This window comes from Cervus elaphus, chromosome 20, assembly GCF_910594005.1.
Source record: "Cervus elaphus chromosome 20, mCerEla1.1, whole genome shotgun sequence".
In the NCBI taxonomy this organism is placed as follows: Eukaryota; Metazoa; Chordata; class Mammalia; order Artiodactyla; family Cervidae; genus Cervus; species Cervus elaphus.
Window position 1 is genome coordinate 120,475,467 of NC_057834.1, and position 27,857 is coordinate 120,503,323.

General features: G+C 38.7%; 1 protein-coding gene across 6 annotated transcripts in view; it reads right to left on the reverse strand.

Moving 5' to 3' along the window:
* Window positions 1–27,857, reverse strand: part of MAST2 (microtubule associated serine/threonine kinase 2) — a 203,300-nt gene that overhangs the window by 49,035 nt on the left and 126,408 nt on the right. For all 6 annotated transcript variants that reach the window (XM_043876746.1, XM_043876744.1, XM_043876745.1 and 3 more), the window contains one exon: window positions 9,987–10,078. In XM_043876746.1, coding sequence (XP_043732681.1) covers window positions 9,987–10,078 — 92 coding nt within the window. The remainder of the gene's footprint in view (window positions 1–9,986; window positions 10,079–27,857) is intronic.

The window sequence follows — 27,857 nt, forward strand, 5'->3', positions numbered from 1 at the left end:
GGTTATTGATATTTCTCCCAACAATCTTGATTCTAGCTTGTGCTTCATTCAGCCCAGAAATTCACATGATGTGCTCTGCATATAAGCTAAATAAGCAGGATGACAAAATACAGCCTTGATGTACTCCTTTCCCGATTTGGAACCAGGTCCATTGTTCCATGTCCGGTTCTAACTGTTGCTTCTTGACCTACATACAGATTTCTCAGGAGGCAGGTAAAAATTAAATTTAATTTAAATCTTAAATTATCTCTTTAAGAATTTCCCACAGTTTGTTGTGATCCACACAGTCAAAGGCTTTGGTGTGGTCAATGAAGCAGAAGTAGATGTTTTTCTGGAACTCTCTTGTTTTTTCTGTGAGCCAATGGATGTTGGCAGTTTGATCTCCGATTTCTCTGCCTTTTCTAAATCCAGCCTGAACATCTGGAAGTTCTCGGTTCACGTACTGTTGAAGCATTTTGAGCATTACTTTGGTAGCGGGTGAGATGAGTGGAATTGTGTGGTATTTTGAACATCCTTTGGCATTGCTTTTCTTAGGGACTGGAATGAAAACTGACCTTTTCCAGTCCTGTGGCCACTGCTGAGCTTTCCAAATTTGCTGACATATTGAGTGCAGCACTTTCACAGCATCATCTTTTAGGATTTGAAATAGCTCAACTGGAATTCCATCACCTCCACCAGCTTTGCTTGTAGTGATGCTTCCTAAGGCCCACTTGACTTCGCATTCTAGGATGTCTGGCTCTAGGTGAGTGATCACACCATTGTGATTATCTGGGTCGTGAAGACCTTTTTTGTATAGTTCTTCTGTGCATTCTTACCATCTCTTCTTAACATCTTCTGCTTGTTTAGGCATTTCATTTATAGCAAACACATTAAACTTTCCCAGTAGAGGGCGCTGGAGGGACACTGTACAAGGAAGAGGCTCAGGGTGCAGTCCCAGCAACACCTCCTTGTTAGTGTGGCAGTGAGGACAGGCAGGGGTGCTCTGACCAAGTCACACGCTGTCAACCTTGCATCCCGAACCTGACCTGGTGATCACCTTCCCATAGCCCTCCCTGAAATGACACTGTATGCTCCAGGCATGCCCACACTGGTACCTTGATGCCCTCTGCTTGCTGGTTCACCCCTTGTACTCTAGGGCTTGTCTTCCACGTTGTTCCTGAGCGATATGACATACTCCATGCCACCTACCCTCTGTGCAGGCCTGGATACTGGCTGCTGTGCCAGTGTTCTGGAGAGCTGCATGCTGATTGCTCAGTGGCTGTGGGCCGGTTCTGGTCTTCTTTTATTGTCACAGTTTATAATTCTATTAAACTTCATCTGTTTAAATCACTGTGTGGTTTCTGTCTCCTAATTAGGCTCAGACTGCTATAATGTCCATCAATAAGAAAATCACTAAGAATGTCTTTGAAAGGCTCATTAGTGGAACGGACACAGTTGAGAAAATAATCTCTGACCTTGAGGAATGATACTAGAAATTTCCAAAACTAAAAAGAGAGAGAGAAAAGACTGAAATTAATAGAACAGAATATCTAAGAACTGTGGGACAACTACAAAAGGTGTTAAGACTTGTGTAATGGAAATGACACAGGAAGAAACGGAAGAAATATTTGAAACAATAATGACTGAGAATTTACCCCAGTCAATGTCAGACACCCAACCACAGATCCAGGAAACTCAGAGAACACAAAGCAGGATTAAATGCCAAAAAAAACCCCTACACCTAGCATACTATATTCAAACTTAGAAAAAAAATCAAAGACAATGAAAAAAAGCTTGAAACAAACCAGATGGTAAGAAGATCTTACCTACAGAGAAGAAAAGAATTATATTCTACTTCTCAGACATCTCGCAAACAAGGGAGTTAAGAGGGAAAAAACCCCACCAACCTAGTATTCTGTACTCTACAATATTATTCTTCATAAGTGAAAGAGAAACTAAGACTTTCTTAGATAATCAAATATTGAGGGAATTTGTTGCCAACAGACCTGCCTTACAAGGAATGTTGAAAGTTCTAAGAGAATTCCCTGGTAGACCAGTGGTTGGGACTTGGAGCTTTCATTGCCCTGGCCCAGGTTCAATCCCTGGTCAAGGAACTAAGATCCTGTAAGCTGTGCAGTGTGGTAGAAAAAAAAAGTTCTAAGAGAAGTAAAATGATATAGATCAGAAACTTGGACCTACATAAAAGACAACAGAGGGTAAGATGGCATCACCGACTCAATGGACATGAGTTTGATCAAGCTCCAGGAGATGAAGGACAGGGAAACCTGGCATTGCTGCAGTCCATGGGGTCACAAAGAATTGGACACGACTGAGCGACTGAACAACTATATCAACGCAAGCATGCTAAGTCGCTTCAGTTGTTTCTGACTCTTTGCGACCATATGGACTGTAGCCCACCAGGCTACTCTGTCCATGGGATTCTCCAGGCAGGAATACTGGAGTGGGTTGCCATGCCCTCCTCCAGGGGATTTTCCCGACCCAGGGATCAAACCCACATCTCTTACACCTTCTGCATTGGCAGGCAGGTTCTTCACCACTAGCACCACCTGGGAAGCCCAACTATATCAATAATCACCTTAAATGTTTATAGTCTAAATTAAAAAGATTGAGACTCTCACATAGATTAAAAAAAAATAAAAACAAGGCCCAACTAAGTGTAGTTTTACAAGGAAGCCTTTTAAAATATAAAGGCACATATAAATTAAAAGCAAATGGATAGAGTAAGAAGAGACCTGCTAACACTAATCAAAAGAATGTGGAAGTAAGTACATTCCACACAGTTTGGGGAAACCCAACCCCAAGCAAAAGCAGTGCTAAAGAATGTTCAAACTACAAGACAATTGCACTCATTTCATAGGCTAGCAAGGTAATACTCAAAATCCTTCAAATTAGGCTTCAACAGTATTTGAATCGAGAAATTCTGGATGTACAAGCTGGGTTTAGAAAAGGCAGAGGAACCAGAGATCAAATTGCCAACATTTGTTGGATCATAGAGAAAGCAAGGGAATTCCAGAAAAACATCTACTTCTGCTTCATTGACTATGCTAAAGCCTTTGACTGTGTGGAGCACAACAAACTGTAGACAATTCTTAAAGAGATGGGAAGAGCAGACCATCTAACCTGTCTCCTGAGAAACCTGTATGTGGGTCAAGAAGCAACAGTTAGAACCTTACATGAAACAAGTGACTGATTTAAAACTGGGAAAGGAGTACGACAAGGCTGTATATTGTTACCCTGTTTATTTAACTTATATGCAGAGTACATCATGCAAAATGCCAGGCTGGATGACTTACAGTCTGGAATCAAGATTGCTGGGAAAAATATCAGCAACCTCAGATATGCAGATGATACCACTGAAATGGCAGAAGGCAAAGAGGAACTATAAGAGATTCTTGATGAGGGTGAAAGAGGAGAATGATAAAGCTGGCTTAAAACTCAACACTAAAAAACTAAGATCATGGCATCCAGTCCCATTATTCATGGCAAATAGAAGGGGAAAAGTGGAAGCAGTGACGGATTTTCTCTTCTTGGGATCCAACATCACTGAGATGGTGACTGTAGCCATGAAATTAGAAGACACTTGTTTCTTGGAAGGAAAGCGATGACAAACCTAGACAGTGTATTAAAGAGCAGAGACAACACTTTGCCAACAAAGGTCTGTCTAGTCAAAGCTATGGTTTTTCCAGTAGTCATGTACGGATATGAGAATTGGACCATAAAAAAGAGTGAGCACTGAAGAATTGATGCTTTTGAATTATGGTGCTGGAGAAGACTCTTCAGTGTTCCTTGGACAACAAGATCAAACCAGTCAATCCTAAATGAAATCAACCCTGAGTATTCATTGGAAGGACTGATGTTAAAGCTGAAGCTACAAGTATTTGGCCACCTGATGCAAAGAGCAGACTCATTGGAAAAGACCCTGATGCTGGAAAAGATTGAAGGCAAAAGGAGAAGAAGACAGCAGAGTATGAGATGGTTGGACAGCATCACTGACTCAATGGACATGAACTTGGGCAAATTTCAGGAGATGGTGAGGGACAGGGAGGCCTGGTGCGCTGCAGTCCATGAGGTGCAAAGAGTCGGACACAACTTATCGACTGAACAACAACAACAACAAATTTAATTGAAAAGAATTCACCCATCTGCTTTCAGATCACAGTAGAATTAAACTAGTAATCAATAAACAGAAAGACAACTGGGAAAACCTCCAAATATTTGAAGATTAAACAACACAGTTCAAAAATAACACAATTAGGTCAAAGAAGAAATCTCAACAAAAATTTTAAAGTATTTTTAAGTAAATAAAAATGAAACTACAACTTACCAAGTTTGTGCAATGGGGTGAGGGAGTGTGAGGTACACACTACTGGAAATAAGACAGACTACAAGAGGGATTTCCCTGGCAATCTGTGGTTAAGACTCTGGGCTTCCACTGCAGGGAACATGGGTTTGATCCCTGGCAGGGGAACTAAGACCCCTTATGATGCATGATGTGGCTGAATAAAAAAAGATATGCTACAAGGATGTATTGTACAACATGGGGGAATATAGACAATACTTCACAGTAACTGTAAATGGAGTATAACCTTTAAAAATTGAATCTTGGGACTTCTCTGGCAGTCCAGTGATTAAGATTCCACGCTTCCAATGCAGGGAGCATGTATTCAATCTCTGGTCAGAGAACTAAAATCCTACATGCCCAAGCTGCATGCTATAGCCAAAAAAAAAAAAAAAAAAAAAATTGAATCTTGATTAATTAATTAAGGAAGATTTAAGATTAATCACCTAAGCCTCCACCTTAAGAAGCCAGAAAAAGAGCAAATTAAACATAAGCAGATGAAAAGAAAAAATACTGGAGCAGAAATCAATGAAATTGGAAACAGGAAATCAATAGAGAAAATCAACAAAACCAAAAACTGGTTCTTTGATAAGATCCACAAAATGGACAGGCATCTAGCCAGGCTAACTAAGGAAGAAAATAGAAAAGACACACGTCACTAACATCAGAACAGATGCTTTATTACTACAGATTCCACGGGCATTAAGAGGATAATAAAAGAAAATTATGCACAACTCTATGCCCACAAATTTGATATCCAGATTTAAATACACCAATTACTTAAAGACGAAACCTGCCAAATCTCACATAAGAAGAAACAGACAATCTGGATAGGCTTATAACTATTAAAAATTTAATCAATAATTAATAATCTTCTAAAACCGAAAGCAGCAGGTCCCAGATAGGTTCACTTGTGAATTCCATCAAACATTCAAAAAGAAATTATACCAATTCTCCACAATCTTTTCAAGAAGACAGAAGTAGAGGGAATACTTTCTAAGTTATTCTATGAGGCCATCATAACCCAAACACCAAAACCAGGCAAAGACATTATAAGAAAAGAAAACTAAAAACCAGTATCTATCATGAACATGGAAATAAAATCCTCTGCAAAATATTAACAAATCCAATCCAACAATGCATAAAAAAAATTATACACCATAACTAAGAGGGTTTTAACGCTAGGTATGCAAAGCTAGTTCAATATCTGAAAATCAATTAATGTAAACCATTATACTAATAGCTAAAGGAGCAAAATCAAATGATCACATCAACAGATCAGAAAAAGCATTTGACAAAGTCTAAAATCCATCTATAAAAAAAATCTTTCAATAAATTAGGAATGGAAGGGAAGTTCCTCAATTTGATGAAGAACATCTACAAAAATGTACAGCTAACATTGATACTTAATGATAATAAACTTCAAGGTTTTCTGCCAAAATCAGAAAAATGGCATGACTATACCTTCTCACCACTGCTTTTCAACATCATACTGGAAGTTCCAGCTAATACAATAAGCTAAAAAAAAGGAGTTACAAAGTATACAGACTGGGAAGGAAGAAAGTATAAAAACTGTCTTTGTTCACAGATGACATAATGGCCTATGCAGAAAATCTGGGGGAAAAAAATCAACAAAAATCCTTCTGAAACAAGTAAGTGATTGTATCAAAGTTGCAGGATACAAGGTTAATGTACAAAAGTCAACACTTTATACCATCAATGAACAAGTGGAATTTGAAATTAAAAATATTACCAATCACATTAGCACCTCCAAAATGAAATAGTTAGGTATAAATCTAACAAGTTATAGATGTACAAGGTCTACATGAGGAAAATTTAAAAACTCAGATGAAAGATATCAAAGAAGAACTACTTAAATGTAGAGTTTCCACGTTCACGGACAGGAAGACTCAACACTGTCAAGATGTCAGTTCTTCCCAACTTGATCTGTAGATTCAATACAAACACAATCAAAGTCTCAGCAAATTACTTTATGGATGGAGAAACTGATTCTAAAGTTTATATGCAGAGGCAAAAGATTCAGAATATCCAACTCAATACTGAAGAAGAAGAACAAGAGTTGGAAGACTGATATTACCAAACTCAGGACTTACTCTAAAGCTACAGTGGTCAAAACTGTGTGATGTTAGAGGAAGAACAAATAGATTAATTGAATAGAATAGAGCCAGAAACAGACCCAGAATAATATAATTAACTAATGCTTGACAAAGGAGCAAAAGTAATACTATGGAAAAAAGACATTCTTCCTAACAAATAGTGCTGTAATGACTGGACAGCCACCTGAAAAAAAAGAATAGATGCAAATCCTCATAAAAATTAACTCAAAATGGATCACAGACCTAATCATAAAACACAAAACCACACTCCTAGAATATAACGTAGGACAAAACCTTGATGACCTGAGACAGGACAATGACATTTTAGATGTAAGACCAGATGTACAATCCATGAAATAAATAATTGATAAGCTGGTCTAGAGTAAAATGAAAAACTTCTACTCTGCAAGAGGAGAAAGCAAGCCACAAATATTAATACTTGCAAGAGACATCTGATAAAGGACTGCTATCCAAAACATACAAAAATCCACTTAAAACTCAACAATAAGAAAATAAACCTGACTAAAAAGCAGGCAAAAGATGTGAAAAGACACATCATCAATGAAGATACACAGATGGCAAGTAAGCATATGAAAAAATCTTCAATACCATGTATCACTAGGGATAAGCAAACTGAAACAACAAGGTCCTATTATAAATGTATTAGAATGGCCAAATTACAAAACACTGACAACACCAAAAATTGGAAAGTTTCTGTAGAGCAACTGAAATTCTCATTTGTTGCTGGTGGGAATGTCAAAATGGTTCAGCCACTTTATAAAACTACCCTTAACCATACAATCTAGCAATCACCCTCCTTCGTATTTAACCAAATGAACTGAAAATTTATGTACACGTGAAAACCTGTGAGAGTGGTATATCCAGACAATAGAATATTATTCAGCACTAAAAAGAAATGATCTGTCAAGCCATGATAAGATATGAAGAAAGCTAAATGCATATTACTAAGAGAAGTGAACCAATCTGAAGAGGCTACATACTATGTGATTCCAATTACATGACATTTTGGAAAAGGCAAAACTATGGAGACAGTGAAAAGATTAGTGAATGTCAGGAGTTGGGGTACAGAGTGATGAACACATGGGACACAGAGGACTTTTAGGGCAGTAAAACTACTCTGCATACTACAATGGTAGATACATGTCACTATACATTTGTCAAAACTCATATAACGCACATGAAGAGCGAACCCTAATGTAAACTACGGGTTTTGGGTAATAATGATGTGACAATGCAGGTTCAACAGTTGTAACAAATGTACTGTTCTGGTGCTGGATACTGACGGTGCGGGAGGTGGTTACATGTGTGGGGACAGGGTATATGGGAACTCTGTACAATCTGCTCAGTTTTACCATGAATCTAAAACTGCTCTAAAAAAAGTTTATTAATTAAAAGAAAAAAAAAAAACACAATGAACTAGAAAGGTTCCACTTCCAGAATGGCTAAGTGCCTACTTAATTGACCTTACTATAGTTATAATCTAGTTATGCTGTTGTTGTTCAGTTGCCAAGTTGTGTCCAACTGTTTGTGACCCCATGAACTGTAGCAAGCCAGCTTCACTATGTCTCTGAGTTTGGTCAAACTCATGTCAGTGATGCCATCCAACCATCTCATTCTCTGTCACCTAGTAAATATTTAATATTGAACTAAACTGTATGAAATGAACCTACTTTAAAATCCATAGACCCCATATTATTCAACATATTCCAGACTTTAAAGTGAAAATAAAGAGTCTTAGAATATTCTGTGGATCCAAATATCAGGATGTATAAGATTTTAGAATTAATCCAATATGAAGTTTGAGCTTTCTCAACATTTGGTTAAATACAGAGTCCACAGTCATGAACTGGGCTTTTACATCAGTTCTTCCTCCCTGGATCTGAGGCCTACCTAGATTTTCTGCAGTATTTAAGAGAGATGATGATGATAGCTAACATTTATGGAGTACTAAGCATATACTAAGCATGTTATATGTATTAACATAAAGCTAGAGTCCGCAGACCCAGGCAGGCTGAAAAGGCCAGATGATGTTCTCGATCAAAGTCCCTGAGTAGGGAAGATTTAGTCCTAAACTCTGTCAGGAATCTAAACAAAGAGATAATCATATCAGAGAGAAGCTGCAAGTAGCAATTACTGCCTGGCATTCACATTACAGTTGTGATACTATGTTCAAGGTTTGGAAGTGCTAAATTAATTTCTACATGAAGAAAAGTCCAAGTCAGATATATGCTGAGTTTTTACAAAGTTCATGGTTAGAATGCACTATCTGAGCTAACACCTAGCCCAGTTCATTTTGAAGGAAAAGTCCCTAAGCACAATGAGAGATCTGCTTTAAAAGCCAAGTAGATCTAGTTCCCTGGGTCTGCCTGTGCTCTTGGTGGTGTCTTCTCATATTAGGGTTAGTATAGTAATTGAGAATTCTACTGATTCTTGGAAAATTCAACGAGCACACTGAATTGCTGGATCTGAGTGAGTCTGATAAAGTGAGACCCTTATCTCAAGGACACAGATCAGTTTCAAAATCACCCGATTCTTAGGGTGCTCAAACAACTATTCCTCATTCATCCGCACACTCTCCAAAGACACAGTAAACTATCAGCAAGGAGACAAACTCAAGTGGAACAGACCTGTCTTGTTTGGTTTAATGCTATACTGTTTCACTACTTTGGTACCTTCTTATTGCCCAAAGACAAGGCCTGTAGATTATCAAATCCAGGCAGCAATGGCTTCCTATGGGTCCAAGCCTGCTCTGTTTCCATTATCCCGAGTCTAGAACTTCCACTGGAAACAGAATAGCAGTGAACAGTGCAGCAGAGCAACAACTCCTTCCACAAAGCTGAGTCTCCTGGTCTGACTCCCCTGCGATTTAAGAATACATGTCTAGACTAAAACACACGGCTAACTCCAATGAGGTCATCTGCCTCATAATTTTTATATATTCTTTAGTCAGACACAAGTACATCAGTCCTTACACTGCCTAGAAGAGTCCATATTCCAGATGAAGCTGAGTTTGAATGCATGAGATCAGTGATTCCACATACTGGAATTGAAGCAAATGTCAACATGAAACAAACAGTTCTCTCACTACTGTTGACTCCTGTTCTAAAAGAGGGAAAGTTATTAAGAGTCCTATGAGGCAGAAAACCATCTGTGTGAACCCTAATTCTTGGGCAAGGTAGGACAAAATGTTAATGGAGCCCTCATCACATGTCCCAGATGACCGGAGTCATAACACACTCTCAACACACCAGAACAGGGGTGGTGGACCCAAGACATGCACAAGCCAAAAGTAATATTGACAGGTCAAGGCAAGAAATAACTAAGAGTCAAAAACAGACTGAACACACTCTCCCATAGAAAGCATGCCCATGAGTTCTGTCTGCTTCAGTCAGCCAAGTGAAGAAACAATATATTGTAACATGATGAACCTCATGCAGTGAGAAGAGGAAGGAAATTGGGCATCTGTGACCACTCTTTTATTCCACCTTTCTTAATCTTTAAGCACTCACCTGTGTGGCCATGGAGTGGTGAGTGTGGCCGTGGTAGTGTAGGTGATGTACTAGAGGTCACAATCAAACTCTTGCGGTTACTTGTCCGACAGCTGCAATGAAAACACAAATGTCAGTTATAACAGGGTTGTATCATGGGCCCATAGAACTTGAGTGGCTATCGAGAGACAAAGTCACATCATTTCATGAGCTGAGCAGTATAATACTTTGAACTGGGTTAGCAATTACTGTTTGCACAGTGAGATTTCATAATTTATTGTGTTCCATCTTGCAATAACTTTTGTCACGGCCTTGACTTTTATCTTGTATTGCCACTGCACTTTTCCAATGTGCAAGTTTTGCTTCCCAAGCAAATATCCAAGGAGTTCCCTAAATGTCATAACCATGCACTAAATGGTATCTAATGAAGAGTGACCACTCCAAGTTTGATTCAGAAAACAAAAAACACAAGCCATAAATATTCTCATCTCTCAAAAAAATCAATGTTCTTGCCATAAAAATGAAATTATTAAATCTATGAAATTTATCTTTGAAAAACTGCTTAATCAATTAATTAATAGTCTCATTTCACCATAAATTTCAGAGCAAGGCTGGGTTCCTTCTACAAAGTTGGCTTTCCTTTACATTTTAATGCCTGAGGATTTTTCTTGTGCTTGGAGAAAGTCAAATCATGTTGAAGAGTCATTTCATGCTCAACCTGTTATTGTAAAGTGTATGTAAATTTATTTGAAAGTTAGCCCATCTTTTAAAGGGATTAAAGAAGCCTGGTCATTTACATTCATCAAAACAAATATTTAAAGCTTCCCTGGTGGCTCAGGTGGTAAAGCGTCTGCCCACAATGCGGGAGACCCGGGTTCAATCCCTGGGTTGGGAAGATGCCCTGGAGAAGGAAATGGCAACCCATTCTAGTACTCTTGCCTGGAAAATCCTATGGACGGAGGAGCCTGGCAGGCTACAGTCCATGGGGTCACAAAGAGTTGGACACGAACGAGGGACTTCACTTTCACTTTCTTTCAAACAAATATTTACTGAACATCAACTGCACACCAGGCACCATTCCAGGTGCAAGGGAAGCCGAAGAGAACAAAAGAAAATTTCTATCCTCAAATGGCAGTAAACACTGATATGAAGAGACAGAATCTTTAAGAAACAGCAAAAAACTCAAGTAGATGGCAGGAGGGGAAAATGACAAGGAAAAAAGTAGGTTATAGAAGCTATGGGTATAGACTGCAGCCAGACTCTGTAGGGCTGCCAGACTGCTGTAAAGAACTATTGGAAATGTGATAAGGAATCGCTGGAAGGATTGTGATCAATCTCAAGAGATTGTGATTAGAAATGACACATACCTGTCCCTAAGAAACCATCAGGAATCATCCGATCACATCTCACATGCCCTTATTACCCCCTGTTACCACCAAAGGCCCAAGTCTTCCACCTCTAATTTGACACAGTCTCCCTCTACTCCTTGATCTTAAAAAAAAAGAGAAAAAGAGAAAAAAAGAAGAAAGCTTACACCATGCCTCCCGGAACTCAGTCTGTCATCAGCAAACTATAACCTTAACTTATTTTCTCAACATTCAGTTTCAATTCTGGCTCTAACTGAAACCGTGCTATCCCCTAGGACACCACAGTCCTGGTGAAAATTCCAATCCTTTTAAACCCAACTTTCCATCTATTTTGCAACTGCACTTGGGCGGCTGATGGTGAATGAAGAAAAATCCAAAATCATGCTGGCTGGTGTTTCTTTATGTTTATGATGATAACTACCAAGTGGATCCATACTACATCTACTTAGGTAACGCACTTTCTCTCCAAGACAACTTACATCTCAAGACTAATTCACATCTTCTCCCCAAACCTCCAGTACTTCTTCCCTTCCCCAAATCCTATCCTCATCTGCTGACTTGGCTTTTTATTCAACTAGGGGTAAAAAGAATCAAAACAAAAAGAAGTACTATATATTTCTGCTCCAAAAATCTTACTAGCCTGGAGAATTTCCTGGTGGTCCAGTGGTTAAGAATCCACCTTCCAATGCAGGGGAAGTTTGATCCTGCAGACACAAGTTTGATCCCTGGTCAGGGAACTAAGATCCCACATGCCGTGGGGCAACTAAGCCCACGTGCCCCAACTACTGAGCCTGTTTGCTCTGGAGTCCACATGCCACAGCTAGAGCCTGTGTGTCACAACAAAAGATCCCAAATGTCGCAACTAAGATCTGACTCAGTCAAAAATAAATAATAAATGTTTTTAAAAAATCTATCAGCCTAAATCTGTATACATATACTGACTTTCCCATCAACAGCAGCAGAAGACCATGTTGCTATGAAAGTCAATTCCCTGACTCCCTATTCAAGAAGTCTATACCTCCACTGTCTTCCTTCTCCTGTAACACGAATTTCTACATCCTATTGGGTCATTCTCATCATCATAAAAACATAATGTCATTTCTTACACATCAAGAAAATTAGAATAAAAACTTTCATAAAGTGCTTGGGCCTGGTGCACTGGGAAGACCCAGAGGAATCAGGTGGAGAGGGAGGTGGGAGGGGGGATCAGGATGGGGAATACATGTAACTCCATGGCTGATTCAGTCAATGTATGACAAAACCCACTTCAATATTGTAAAGTAATTAGCCTCCAACTAATAAAAATAAATGGAAAAAAAAAAAAAAAACTTTCATAGACCACTCCCAACTTTGCTCCCCTGTTTGGGAAAAAGTCCATGCAGGGATTCTGTACTTGTTATCCTCATATCTCATTTCCTATTATCTCTTTAAAAAAATTATTTTTGGCTGTGCTGGGTCTTTGTTGCTGTGCAGGAGGAGGAGGGGCACTCCCCAGCTGTGGTACGTAGGCTTCTCACTGCAGTGGCCTCTCTTGCTGGTCTTAAGAGCATGGTCTTAGTTGCTCTGAGGCACGTGGGATCTTCCCTGATTAGGGATCGAACTCATCTCCCATATTGGGAAGTGACTCCTTTACCACTGAGCCACAAGGAAGGCCCTCCTGTCCACTCTAGACTAGACAACCAACATCCTTCTTGTCTGTTATCAAGGTCATCACCAACAAAGTCAATTCTCAGTCCTTGTCTTACGTAACCTCTCAACACCATTCAACGGTTATAACTTCCTCTTCTAAAAAGCAAACTGGGATTCAATTTATATTCAATTAGGTGTTCTGTTCAATGAGCCCTGACAACTGTACACATTTATATAATACATCCAAAACAAAAGACAGTGATTCTATTACCCCAGAAAGTCCCCAAGTGCCCCTTCTGGTCAAAGCTACTGTGAGTCCTTTTATTTCCTTTATTGGCTTAGTAACTATCAGTTCAGTTCAGGTCAACCATAGTTTTGACTAGACGGACTTTTGTTGGCAAAATGTTGTCTCTGGTTTTTAATACTCTGTCTAGGTTTGTCATATTTTATGAAAGGTACATATGAAATCACATTAACCCTTAGAAAGCTTATTCGGACCGAGGGGATCTTGAGCAGAAAGATACCCAAGGTCTGTACTAGGGCTCACACTACCTTCTTCAGCAGGTATGCCCTCGCTCTTTAACTTACTCAATTCTACCCATTCCATAAGAACCATGAGCTCGAACGTGGTTTTGTGTGAATTCTCTTTTAGTCTTCCAAGCAGGATGAAAAAATGAAACAGCTTTCAGACATTAGACAACAAGCAGTGTAGGACAGTGATCACTTAAAGAGAAGGGAAACAAACAAGGTCAGTCCTACAACCGCCTGAGCTTAGTACCTGGAAAGACATGCCCACAACAGCACAGGGAGAAGATGGCCCGCACAGAACCTGGGGGTTGAGGAAACTTCCCTAAGAAAAAGAGCAGATGGAATCACTCCCTGGTACTCAAACAGGGTTGGGAACAGTTTGTGTTTCCACCAGACAGAGGGGGGAAACCTGGTTATTCACGGGACATTAGCAAGGAAAACCTTAACAAAGTTTAAAAGCAATCCTTAAAAGATCAAATTATTTCCAAGTAATTTAATTGTGTCCCAGAATAAGGCTCAAAAATAATACTTCAATAATAAAAATAATAATAAGGCTTCAAAAATAAAGCAAAAAAAAAAATCTGTCATACAAAGTCAAATTCAGTGATTGGTACATAATAAAAATTACTAGGCATGGAAAAAAGGGGGAAATATGACCCATGATGTGGTGTGGGGGGTGGGGGAGAGTAGAAATAACAAAGCCAGAGATGGTACACACAGAATCAGAAGAGAAATAACAAAATCATTATAACTATATTCCATATTTTCTAAACATACTTTTTTCCCCCTTTTAAAAATTTTATTTATTTATTTTTAGCTGTGTGGATCTTCGTTGGGACATGCAGGATTCTCTACCTGTGATGTGTGGGTTTAGCTGCCACGCAGCAAATGGGATCTTAGTTTCCCGACCAAGGATCGAACCCGCATCTCTTGTATTGGAGGCAGAGTCTTAACCATGGACCAACGGGGAAGCCTCTATATTTTCAGTGAGGCACAGGAAAGTGTAAGCATATTAAGGAGAGATTATGGATGATACTTTTAAAAATCCAAATAGGACTTCCAGAGATTAAGAGTCTCAGATGAAAATTAAAACAGGATGACATTAACAGGAGATAAAGCACTGCAGAAGAAAGATTCGTGATCCTAGATACAGTGAGAAAAAAACTATGCAAAATGAAACAGAAAAAAGAAATTTTTTATTTTTAAAAATTATTTATTTTAATTGGAGGCTAATTACTTTACAATATTGTGGTGGTTTTTGCCATACCTCGACATGAATCAGTCATGGGTATACATGTATCCCCTTCATCCTGAACCCCCCTTCCACCTTCCTCCCCACCCCATCCCTCTGGGTTGTCCCAGAGCACCAGCTTTGAGTGCCCTGCTTCATGAATTGAACTTGCACTGGTCATCTATTTTACATATGGTAATATACATGTTTCAGTGCCAGAGAAAAGGGAACTTTTAAATGGAAAGAGCACCAGGGAGCTGTGCAATAACTTCTGCCAACCACTGTGTCATTAATCCCTGAAAGGGAGGGGGGGAGAAACAGAAAATATATTTGCAGAAATAACTGCTGAAATTTTTCCAAATTTGACAATTATAAACTCCCAGATCTAACTGGCTCATTGAACCCCAAGCACAAGAAACACGAAGAAAAGCATCCAAAGCATATCACAATCAAATTACTTAAAACTGATGATAAAATCTTAAGAGCTGCCAGATAGAAAAATTACATAACACAATTGAATAAAGATAACAATGACAACAAACTTCTGCTTGGAAAAAGATGCAAGCCAGAAGACAGTGAAGAAATGTCTTAAAGCACTGAACCTAGAATTCAATACCAAGTGAAAATATCTTTCAAAAAAGGTAGTCCAAATAAAGATTTTTCAGACACACAAAAGCTGAAATAACTCATTATCAACAGATCTGCACTATAGTAAGCAGAAGGAGCATTATACTAGATGGAAATCTGGATCTACATAAAGAAAAGCACCAAAAATTATAAACATAAACCATTTTTCTTTTTTTCTTTTTAAAGTCTCTTCTTGAGTCTTCCCTAGCAGTCCAGTGGTTAGGATTCTATGCTTCCACTGCAAGAGGCACAGGTTCAATCCCTGATTGAGAAACTAAACTTCCCAAAAGCCTCTGGGTATAGCCAAAAACAAACAAAAAAAACCCAAATCTCTTCTTGAATTTTAATGGAAACACAATAATTTACTGTGGGGTTTACAACACTGTTGTTCGTTGCTGTTGTTCAGTTGCTCAGTTGTGTCTGACTCTTTGTGACCTCATGGACTACAACACGCCAGGCTTCCCTGTCCTTCACTATCTCCTGGAGTTGCACAAACTCATGTCCATTGAGTCAGTAATGCCATACAACCATCTCATTCTCTGTTGCCCCTTTCTCCTCCTGCCTTCAACCTTTCCCAGCATCAGGGTCTTTTCCGATGAGTTGACTCTTCGCGTCAGGTGGCCAAAGTATTAGAGCTTTAGCTTCAGCATCAGTCCTTTAAATGAGTATTCAGGGTTGATTTCCTTTAGGATTGACTGGTTTGATCTCCTTGCAGTCCAAGGGACTCTCAAGAGTCTTCTCCAGCACCACAATTTGAAAGCATCAATTCTTTAGTGCTCAGTCTTCTTTATGGTCCAACTCTCACATCCATACATGACTACTGGAAAAACCATAGCTTCAAGTATTTGGACCTTTGTCAGCAAAGTGATGTCTCTGCTTTTTAATATGCTGTCTAGGTTCAACATATGTAGATATAAAATGCAAGCAGGATAGCCATAACAGCAAGGCTGGGAGGGGAGAATGGAAATATACTACAGTGAGGCTCTTACATTAAGTATGAAGTGGTATAATACTACCTTAAGATAAACCAGAAGTTAAAATTTTACATTTTAAACACTAACGCAAGTAGTGCAGAAGAAAAATAAAGTATAGAAGTCGGGCTCCTAAAATTTCTTGGGCTCCAAAATCATTGCAGATGGTGACTGCAGCTATGAAATTAAAAGATGCTTGCTCCTTCAAAGAAAAACAAACCTAGACAGCATGTTAAAAAGCAGAGACATTACTTTGCCAACAAAGGTTCATACAGTCAAAGCTATGGTTTTTTTCAGGAGCCAAGTATGGATGTGAGAGTTGGATCAAAAAGAAAGCTGAGCACCGAAGAATTAATGCTTTTGAAGTGTGGTATTGGAGAAGACTCTTGAGAGTCCCTTTGACTGCAAGGAGATCAAACCAGTCAATCCTAAAGGAAATCAACCCTGAATATTCATTGGAAGGACTGATGCTGAAGCTCCAAAACTTTGGCCACCTGATGCAAAAAACTGACTCATTGGAAAAGACCCTGATACAGGGGAAGATTGAAGGCAGAAGGAGAAGGGGACAACAGAGGATGGCATCACCGACTTGATTACCATGAGTTTGAGCAAGCTCCAGGAGTTGGTGATGGACAGGGAAGCCTGGAGAGCTGCAGTCCATGAGGTCGCAAAGAGTCAGACATGACTCTGAACTGACTCAGTTCAGCGACTGAACTGAACTGAACTGATAGTTAATAAGCCAATAAAAGAAATAAAATGGACTCACAGTAGTTCAGTAGGTAAAGAATCTGCCTGCAGTGCAGGAGACCTGGGTTCGATCCCTGGGTTGGGGAGATCCTCTGGAGAAGGGCATGGCAACCCACTCCAGTATCCTTGCCTGGAAAATCTCATGGACAGAGGAGCCTGGTGGGCTGCAGTCCATGGGGTCACAGAGTCAGGCACGACTGAGAGACTAACACTTACTTACTTACTTAAAGGAAGGCAGAAAAAGAACAAGTATAGCTGGGCCAAACAGAAAACGATAAGCAAGAGGATAGATTTAAATCCAACTACATTCAGTTCAATCAGTCAGTTCAATCAGTTCAATTACAATCAGTCGCTCAACCATGTCAGACTCTTTGCGACCCCATGAACCGCAGCATACCAGGCCTCCCTGTCTATCACCAACTCCCGGAGTTCACCCAAACCCATGTCCATTGAGTCGGTGATGCCATCCAACCATCTCATCCTCTGTCGTCCCCTTCTCCTCCTGCCCTCAATCCTTCCCAGCATCAGGGTCTTTTCAAATGAGTCAGTTCTTCGCATCAGGTGGCCAAAGTATTGGAGTTTCAGCTTCAGCATCAGTCCTTCCAATGTACACCCAGGACTGATTTCCTTTAGGATGGACTGGTTGGATCTCTTTGCTGTCCAAGGGACTCTCAAGAGTCTTCTCCAACACCACAGTTCAAAAGCATCAATTCCGGTGCTCAGCCTTCTTTATAGTCCAACTCTCACATCCATACATGACCACTGGAAAAACCATAGCCTTGACTAGACAGACCTTTGTTGACAAAGTAATGTCTCTGCTTTTTAATATGCTGTCTAGGTTGGTCATAACTTTCCTTCCAAGGAGTAAGCGTCTTTAAATTTCATGGGTGCAATCACCATCTGCAGTGATTTTGGAGCCCAGAAAAATAAAGTCAGCCACTGTTTCCACTGCTTCCCCATCTATTTGCCATGAAGTGATGGGACCAGATGTCATGATCTTAGTTTTCTAAATGCTGAGCTTTAAGCCAATTTTTTCACTCTCCTCTTTCACTTTAATCAGTTACATTAATAATCTCATAAAATGCAAATGTTCTAAATATATATTCAGCTAAAACAAAGACTGATAGATTGGGTAAAAGAGCAGGACCATAGGCTGTTTATTACCTGTGATAGCCAAAAACCTAGAAATCACCTCAAATGTTCACTAACATAAACAAATCATAATATACCCATACAATGGACTACTATTCAGCAATAAAAAGGTATGAGCTAAGATACACACAATAAATGAATCTCAAAATAATTATGCTGAAATCAAGAAGCCAGACATAAAAAAGTACATACTGAACAATTCCATTTACATAAAATTCAAGAAAACATTAACCTGTAGGGACGGACAACAGATAACAGGCTTCCTGACCAGAGGCAGGGGACATATTATAATGAGGCATAAGGACATCCGGGAGCTGTAGATACGTTTACTGTCTTGAATGTTTATTGTACAAATGGTTTCAGAGACACATACATATATCAAGATCCATCAAACTGCACCATTCATTTGTATTTATTATTTATTTGGCTCCATCGAGTCTTAGTTGGGGCAAGCAGAATCTTACTTACACTATGTGGGATCTTTCACTGAGGTGCACAGGCTCTCTAACTGTGGCACACAGGTTCTAGGGCAGGCAAGCTCAGTAGTTGTGGTTCATGGGCTGAGTTGCTCCATGGCATGTGGGATCTTAGTTCCCAGACCAGGGGTCAAACCCATGTCCCCTACACTACAAGGTGGAGTCTTAACCAGTGGTCCAGCAGGGAAGCTCCAAATTGTACATTTTAAATATGTATAGCCTATTATATTTCAACCACAATTTAATAAAGCTATTTATTTTTTAATGTAAATAATATCAAAGTCACTTTTCTGCTTAAAATTCTCTGTCTCAGTGAGAGTAAAAGTCAGTGTTCTTACAATGGCCGACAAGCTGTACGTGGCCTGGATCTCCATTACCTCTGTCCCTCGGCTCACTCTACTGCAGCCACACGGGCCTCCTCACTTCTCTTAGAACATGCATGTGCACCACTGCCTCAGGGCTTTCCCAAAGGCGGCTTCCTTTGCCCGTTTCCCTCATGACTTACTCCCTCCTCTTTCAGGTCTTTGCTCAAGTACAGTCTTCTGAATGGATTTTCCTTTGACCGTTCTATTTAAAATGGTAACATCCACCCTCCCAAATACTCTTCTCCTCCTTTCCTGATATATTTTCAACAGCACTCGCTGTTACCTAACATGCTATGCATTTCACATTCATTCTGTTTGCTGTCTTAGAATCTTAAGCTCTATGAGATCAGGGGTCTGTACAGACTTTGTTTATTGCTATATTCTGCAGTGCTGAGAACTCTGCCTGACACTTAGCAGACTCTCAATAAATCTGTTAAGTGGATGAATGGATGAGTATAATTTGTTACGACAATTACAATAAAAGAGGACACCTGACATTTGTAAAGTATATCCAACCACTATGTCCAAACTTCTCTTGTATGAAAACAAAGATCTCTTGAAATGGCAGGGACAGACAATTGATTCTCATTTCATTTGTCATGGTCTTATTAAAATCTGAATTAGATTCAAAACACTAAAGATCACATTTCTAGGCCACACGTCTTTTTATGAAGGTACATATAATCTCACTTGGCAAATCTGCAACAGCTGCCAGGGGAAGGAAAAAAAGGTCAGACACCCTGGTACGGACGTCATGACTCAGCTGAGATCCAAAGCAAGAACTGCCTAATTTTTCCATTTCAGCAAGCAGTGGCCACTTCCCCAGGATCCTAGAAGATAAAGGGCGGGCCTTCATTTTTCCATTCCAGAAGATTAAGGTACCGGATGTTTACAGAGTCAGCCACACCAACTCTCAGCTGATGGAAGGTAACTTGGAAGCCCCTGAGCTGATGCTCTGCTGCCCATTGCAAGGACTGGGTTAAACCAGACTGCTGCCCACTACCATGCCAGTCACTTGGTCACTCGCAGCAAGGTCTGGTACTTTATCTTACTACTTGCTTCACCATGGTCACCCCACCATGGATAGTGGGAGCAAGTACTAAGGCACCCTGTGCAAGCTCTGTGAAACTGCTGAACTGTGACCATATTTGGAGACTTCCCAGCCTTCAAAAATCCCTTCCCTCAGCAACTAGCAGGTACTCAAATCAAATATTTAGGAAGTCTGTTTCCCAGTTTGAAGGAATATACAGTAGGATACATGGTTGCAGACCCCTCAGTGCCTCTAATCTCCAGCCTCTCAGTTCCAGAAGTCCAGCTGCTGTTAGGGATCTAAGTACTCGGTAATGAATTGACTACTATATGGCTATTTCCTTTCTGAATTAAGAGTGTGGAAAAGACCACTTCTGCTTCATTAACTGTGATCAATAAAATAGACAAGAATCTGGAACCATTTAAGGTCATGCACTTCCAGGTGGTATTTCAGAGTAACAACTAGGATGATGTCCCTGTACATATTAAGAAGCTAGTAAAGTAAAAGTCACTCAGTCGTGTCCGACTCTTTGCGACCCCATGGACTATACAGTCCATGGAATTCCCCAGGCCAGAATACTAGACTGGGTAGCTGTTCCCTTCTCCGGGGGATCTTCCCAACCCAGGGATCGAACCCAGATCTCCTGCACTGCAGGTGGATTCTTTGCCAGCTGAGCTACCAAGGAAGTCCCAAGAAGCTAGAGCGGGAGAAAATGCATGTTCTCTTGGTCAACAAAGGGTGCTGCTTGGAGATAAATCCACTATTTGTCTTCTGCCTGGATTATTTCAACAGCCTCCTAACTAGTCTCTCTAATTTACTCCTGTCTCCTATTGCCAGTCTGTTCTCAACGCAAGCAGCCACTGTGATCCTTTTAAAACATACATCAGATGCTTTCACTCATTTGCCCAAAACCTCGCAAAGGCTGCTAACTTCACATGAAGACACCAAGCTACTTGGACCACTGCACCAACTGTTCCCTTCACTTGGAATGCCCTTCCTCCACCTATACGATGGCAAATACCCCTTACCTCCTCCAATGTCACCTTCCACATTTCCCTGTGCAACACTGTGACCTGCCCCAAGAATCCCCCTTGTTCTGCCTTTTTGGGGGATGGCAGCTCTCCTTGGGTTAATAAAGTACTTTTTAACTCCTACTCTACTGGTTTGGAAATTATGTATTTTTTAAACACAGTTACTGTTACTAAACTTTTAATAGGCATTCTTGTCTTAACAGGAGTCTAAGTCTTAGGTCTAAGGATAGCTGGCATCTCAACCCTCCCTTCTGAACAAAATTAGATCTTAACTCCAGTTCTCCTTGCCCCTTCTAATATACATGTTATTTGGTCCAGTGCTTCAGGTCTATCTTGCTTTTACAATACCAAATTAGTAATTACTGTTTCATACAGTAACTGCTTGCATTGATTTACTCATATTTCCAATTTCTTTGGTCAGCATTCCCTCCTGGATCTCACAACTTTCTTCTTTTCTTCGCAATTACTTCACTGAAAATCTGATACTGATAAACCTTCTCAATTTCATTGTCTGTCTGAAGATGGCTTTAGTTTTCTCAATGACTTCCACAAGTATGGAATTCTACAACCTCTTATTGAGAGTACCTTTTTTCTCAATACCTTAAAGATAGTCCATTGTCTTATGGCTCCTGTTATTGCTGCTGAGAAGCTTGCTCTCAAGATTGTTGTTCCTTTGCAGTTAATTTTTCTTTTCTCTCTGGCGGCTTTTCTTTTAAACCACAATTTTTTTAAGATATAATTCACATCTCACAGCTTCCCTGCTGGCTCAGCTGATAAGGAATCCGCCTGCAATGCAGGAGATCTGTTTTGATCCCTGGGTTGGGAAGATCCCTTGGAGAAGGGAACAGCTACCAACTCCAGTATTCTTGCCTGGAGAATTCCATGGACTATATAGTCCATAGGGTCGCACAAAGTCAGACGTGACTGAGCGACTTTCACTTACTTACTTACACATATTACAGAATTCAACCTTTGAAAGTGTACAATTCAGTGGTTTTTCATACACTCGTAAGTGTGCAACCACCACTGCTAATTCCAGAACATTCTCATTACCCCAAAAGAACCCCTGTACCATAAAGCAGTCACTCTCCATTCCCATCTTTCCTTCCCCTCTTCCCAGGCAACCACCAAAGAACTTCTGTCTCTACGGATTCCACCTGTTCTAGATATTTCACATCAATGGAATCATATGTCATGTGGCCTTGACTCTGGCTTCTTCTACTCAGCACGTTTCATCTACAATGAAGTATTTGTCAGTTCTTCATTTCTTTTTATGACTGAATAATACTCTATTGTGTGAAGAATATACAAACATTTTATTCATCCATTCATAAACTGATGGACACTTGGGTGGTTTCTACTTTTTAGCTATTTTAAATGACGTTGTTACGAATAGCTATGTGTTTGTGTGTACATTACATGTTTTCAATTTCCTTAGGTAAATGTCCTTGCTGAACTCATTCATAGGAGCTCCTTCAGTTTTTGTGAATTATTAAGGGTTCTCTAGTTCTTTTAAGACCTCTGTCTGTTTTTGGTTCTGAAATTTTACTGCAATGTATCTAGATGGAGATTTATTTCTACCTTTTGTGCTCCATGATGTTGTTTTGGTTTCTAATCAATTCTGGTCTCAGTCATTATCTCTAAATACTGCCTTTTCCCCATTTCTCTATTTTCTATATTGGACCCTGTAATTGTATCCTCTGTATTTCTTAGTTCTCATTCATATTTTACACCTTTTCCATCTCTGTGCTGCACTTTAGATAAAATTTTTCTAGCTTTGTCTACAGCTCTACTATATAACCTGACTACTAAGTTTTCAAATTCAATGTTGCAATGTATTTAATTTCTTAAATTCTAATTGGCATTTTTTGGAAATATGCCTGATCTTTTAAAATTAAACATTTTCTGTTCTCTCATTTTTATCTCCATTTACATTTTTATTCGCTTTAAATATACTCATTTGCTACTTTTAAGTTCATAGGAATCTAATCTTACTGTTCCTTTTTTCTAATGATTTTCATTTATGGTGGCCTGCTTCCATGTATAGTCTATCATTTTGTACTATAAACTACCCACTAGTGTGGCTTCATAGGAATATTGTGCTACCTGATTTGAAGGTATGTCTTTAAAATCTCTTTGAATTTGTTTTGGACAAATCTGTCAGAGTTCTTTACAACCTAGAATCAGCTCTTAAAACTAAACATGTGGTATAAACTCTAGGTCCCAAATTCAGTTTAATAAAGGTTTATAGTTTAAAATTCTCAAAGAGACTTTTTCTTCTTTCTTATTAAGAACCTATTTAAAACCCAGATGATATTAAAGAACTTCATTTCATCTCTCCATGTCAGTGGACAAAATTTTTCCCAGTCCATTCCTACACTGAGGGTAAAGCCCTTTGAGGAGTCCTAATTATATATGAGGTCTTAATTCTACCCTAACTTAGGGTCTCCCTATTCTAAAGAAGCCCAAGGCCTCATCTACTTTCCCCTAAAAGATACCAGGACTAATATAATACAACATAGCTTCCTCCCTGGCCCTGTTTCTTGGAAGTTCCAACATTGGTTTCCACTGTTAGATGTTGTTTTCACGCTTAGATTTAGGTCTCTTGGGATTTTCCTCACATTCTACTGAATTTAGCTATGCATTTAAAACAATAATCATAATAGCTAGTATTTATTAAGTGCTAACTGGGCACTGTTGAAAGCACTGTATGTAGTATCTCACACCCCATGAAGTAGGTACTACTATACCCCTATTTATACAGATAAGGAACCTGAAACACAGAGATATTATTGTTTGGATGACTAATGAATGGGAGAGAACAGTCCTGTAATGCATTCTTAGAGCAGTGCATTTCTTGGTGATCAAAGGAAAGCGGTCAATGAAACTAGAGATATTTTTTCTTTGAATGGAGTTCACTTCTACTACAAATATGGGCCTTGGTAAAATGAAATTGTCTTGCTTTATCCCTGATTACACAGTATCTGGGAAGTTGTGGTATATTTGGTTTGCCTTTACTAGTTCCCAAGCTTCCAGATTTCTTTGAAAGTACCAAAGAAGAAGCCCACTTCCAGGTTACATGTCCAGATTGGTTTCTTTAAGAGTTAGTGGTTAAGGGGAATCACAAAATATCTTGCAGTCACTCCATATGTTTGTTCAATATCCAGGTTAAACCCTGAATTAGTAACAACCCTTCTTTCCTGCCTCCTCCCTCAATAAATGGCCCAGCTGTCTGGCCTGCACCCAAGTTTCCATAATAGAGAAGATCAGAACACAGTTCTGTTTCTATGAGGTAGCCATGGATACAGTGGCCACTCTTAGAGCCGAGCCCCAACTTTCAGTAATCAAACCTCAATATCCCAGTCGTTTTTAGTGATAATTAATTGCAAGGTTCTGGGCCAAGTGCTGGAATGAATGTAATCAAACACTGGCCTTCAGAGGCTTGCAGCTGAAGAAAATTAGATATGTGAAGGAAAAGAGCTCAGGCAACATTTACTGAACATAGGTGCCTTTTAAAAAAAAAAAAAAAGAATCTGGGACTTCGCTTGTGATACAGTGAACAAGAATCCTCCTGGTGATACAGAGGACATGGGTTTCATCCCAGACAAAGATAATTATAATATGATACCGCTTATAAGAGGTATCTTTAAAAAAAAAAGAATCTGGGTGTCTATGCTCTACTAAAATGAAGGATATGACTAAGAGGAAGGCAGAAAATCAGGGGACTGTATTGGACTCCACAGTGGAAAGAGGTACTGGTAATACCATGATGCCAACTATGCAAGAAGACTCGAGAACAGTCAGCCTAGACTGGAGCAGAAGATGAGAGGGTTCTAGGAGTGATGATGCAGAGGGGAGTGTGAGAGGGAGGATGAGATCATCTAGTATAACCTACTGCATTTTACACTTCCGATGGAAAATTCAGGGATGAGCAAATGAATTCTAAATAAAATATAAAGCAATGCAAAAGTGAGGTAGTTATTACCAAGAAAACAAAAAGTTGTAAAATAAACATAATCACAGCATACAATGATTCAACTAGGATAACAGTTATTAAGTCATAATTGAATTGATTATAGATGAAATTATTTTTTGTTTGGTTTTTTTCTTTTTTTGTTTTTAGATGAAATAATTTAAAGTGCTTACTTTTGAGAAGCAAAAATCAAGGACGGTAAGAGTGGGATAAGAGAATATCTAGTTTTCTCTTACAAGCCTTAAAGAAGTCAATGGCTTTTGAAATTAGGTCCATATATTACTTCAACAAAATAAAAATTAAATTTAAAATGACTGTGGTTTACACATATGTAAAGTGAAGAAGAAAGGGATAGTTGGGGTAGGAAAAGAAATTTGCAGCAATCAGTAATGTAATCACAATAATTACACTGCATTTTAATTGGTACAACCATGGTTCTAGTCTGGACCATCATAGTTTAAAGGAAACTAGCAAGTGATCATTCTCACACCTCTGCTCAAAATTCTCTGACAACTGTCACAGTTAAACAAATAAATACCTAAATTAGTGATTAGCATGCCATTCACTCCCCTTCATGATATGGCCAGCCCCCTGCCGATCTGTTCTACTCATCATCACCTTCCCACAAATCCACCCTCTAGATGGTCTACACCGCAATACTAACTAAACAAGCCCATGCCATTATGTCTCCACTCCCATGCACATCTATTGCTTCTCCTTCTACCCTTGTTTCAAATGCGTACCTGACAAGTATATGTTAATTATTCTCTTACCAACTCAAGAAACTTCCTTCTATCTTAAGCCCTTATTGAGTTCTCCAGGGCAGAATTAAAGACTGATTTCCATACACTGGCACTGATTTTTATATAACCTTCCATTACAGAATTTATTGTGCATCACCACATGACTCCCATCACAAGCCAAGTAGCTCTCTACAGGAGATAATTAACAAACTTAGAAGCAACAAGTAATCCTTGGCTTATTACAAACTTGTACTAGAAAACAGAATAAGTTGGAAAGTTGCCTAAGTTGTTTCATGACATCAGTATAACTTTAATTCAAAGATGAATAACAACACCCTTTGAAAATTATAGGTCCATTTCCTTTATAAGCATATATGTTTTAATTCTAAGTAATACTACAACGCCAATAGTGGGTAAAACTTCTGGCACCTCAGCATAAATGGAACTAAAATGTTCTCAGTATATTTCACCACCACTCACTTGCAGTTTAAAAAAAAAAAATCTTAAATTAGATTGACTCAGAACGTACTTGTCAAAACAATAAAAATTAGTAATTTTATTAAATCTTGACTATTTCTTAAATACTCTGTGTGATACAATAAGAAGTATGCATGAAACACTACTTACTACTGAATTATCAGAGCACAATGAAGGCATTAAAGAAGATACTCGTGCTGTTGGTTCAGTGTGAGCCACTTTTTACATGAACATCATTTCACAGTAATTCAGACTTAAGTTTTTGCAAAGAGTTTCGTGACATGAACAAAATAAGCCTATTATTTTAAGAAACAACTGACAGTATTTATTGCCAATGATAAAATCCAACTTTTTAAGTAAAAATCAGAATTTTGAACTTATGTCAGGAGTTTGACAGCTTTCCAATATTTAGACTTTTCTGATGAGTGCTAGTAATACTAGCAAATATGATTTTTAATATTGTGTATTTGAAATGCAGAAACATTTTGGAGAGAAAAAACAGAGAAAAGGTATTTCATAAAGTTTAACAGGATTTAAAGAAAAACTCAAAGAAAGTTTTAAAGAAAAATTAAGAAATTTTCTTAATTTTATAAAGGATCTTTACTCTAAATTTAAAAGAAAATTATTATACTCAAGAGAGAAACTTAAGATACATTCCTTTTAAGGTCAGAGGAAAAAACAAAACAAAAGGGTGCCTATTATCCTTGCTACCCCTGAACCTAATACCAGAAGCTCTGGCCAATGAAAGTTTAAAAAAAAAAGAAGACTCAAAAAGCTGAGGATAAGACAGAAATACATGAAACTGTCAGCCTTGCATATGTGAGCAATAACTACAAAGAAAATAAATTACCAGTCACAATAATAACCAAAACACTTGAAAAAAATCTAATGCTAAGAAAGCCAACCAATAAAATAAAAAATGGGAAGATGAATTTCCAGAGGTTAAAAATCAATTAATAGAAATCTAAAAAAGACTTGCAAATATAGATTGTTTTAGATCGTCAGAAATATACATGAATAGCATAAAAAATTAATGAATCAAAACTTGAAAAACTAAAAAATAGTTGAATAGGGGAAAATTTACATGTTTTATAAATAAAATTATAAAATACTGAATGGATGAATGGATAAAGAGAAAATAAACACACAACACATTCTTTTTAATTCAGCCATTTAGTTTAATGGCTGAATTAAAAAGAATGAAGTCTAAAAATTATAAAATTACATATGCATTTATTCTTCAACTCAGCATGCCCAATTCTAGGAATTTATCCTGAAGATATACCATGAAAATTAATTCTTCTGTGCCTAGAATCATCATGAAAATTATTTGGGTTCTCTAACTCTTCCCCTAGTATACTAGTTCCTCAGTAGAAAGACTCTCTAATCCCCAACCTATCCTATTTATCTGAAGAAGGAAATGGTAACTCATTCCAGTGTTCTCGCCTTGAAAATCCATGGACAGAGGAGCCTGGCAGGCTGCAGTCCATGGGATCGTGGGGAGTTGGACACAACTGAAGTGACTGAGCATCCTATCTATCAAGA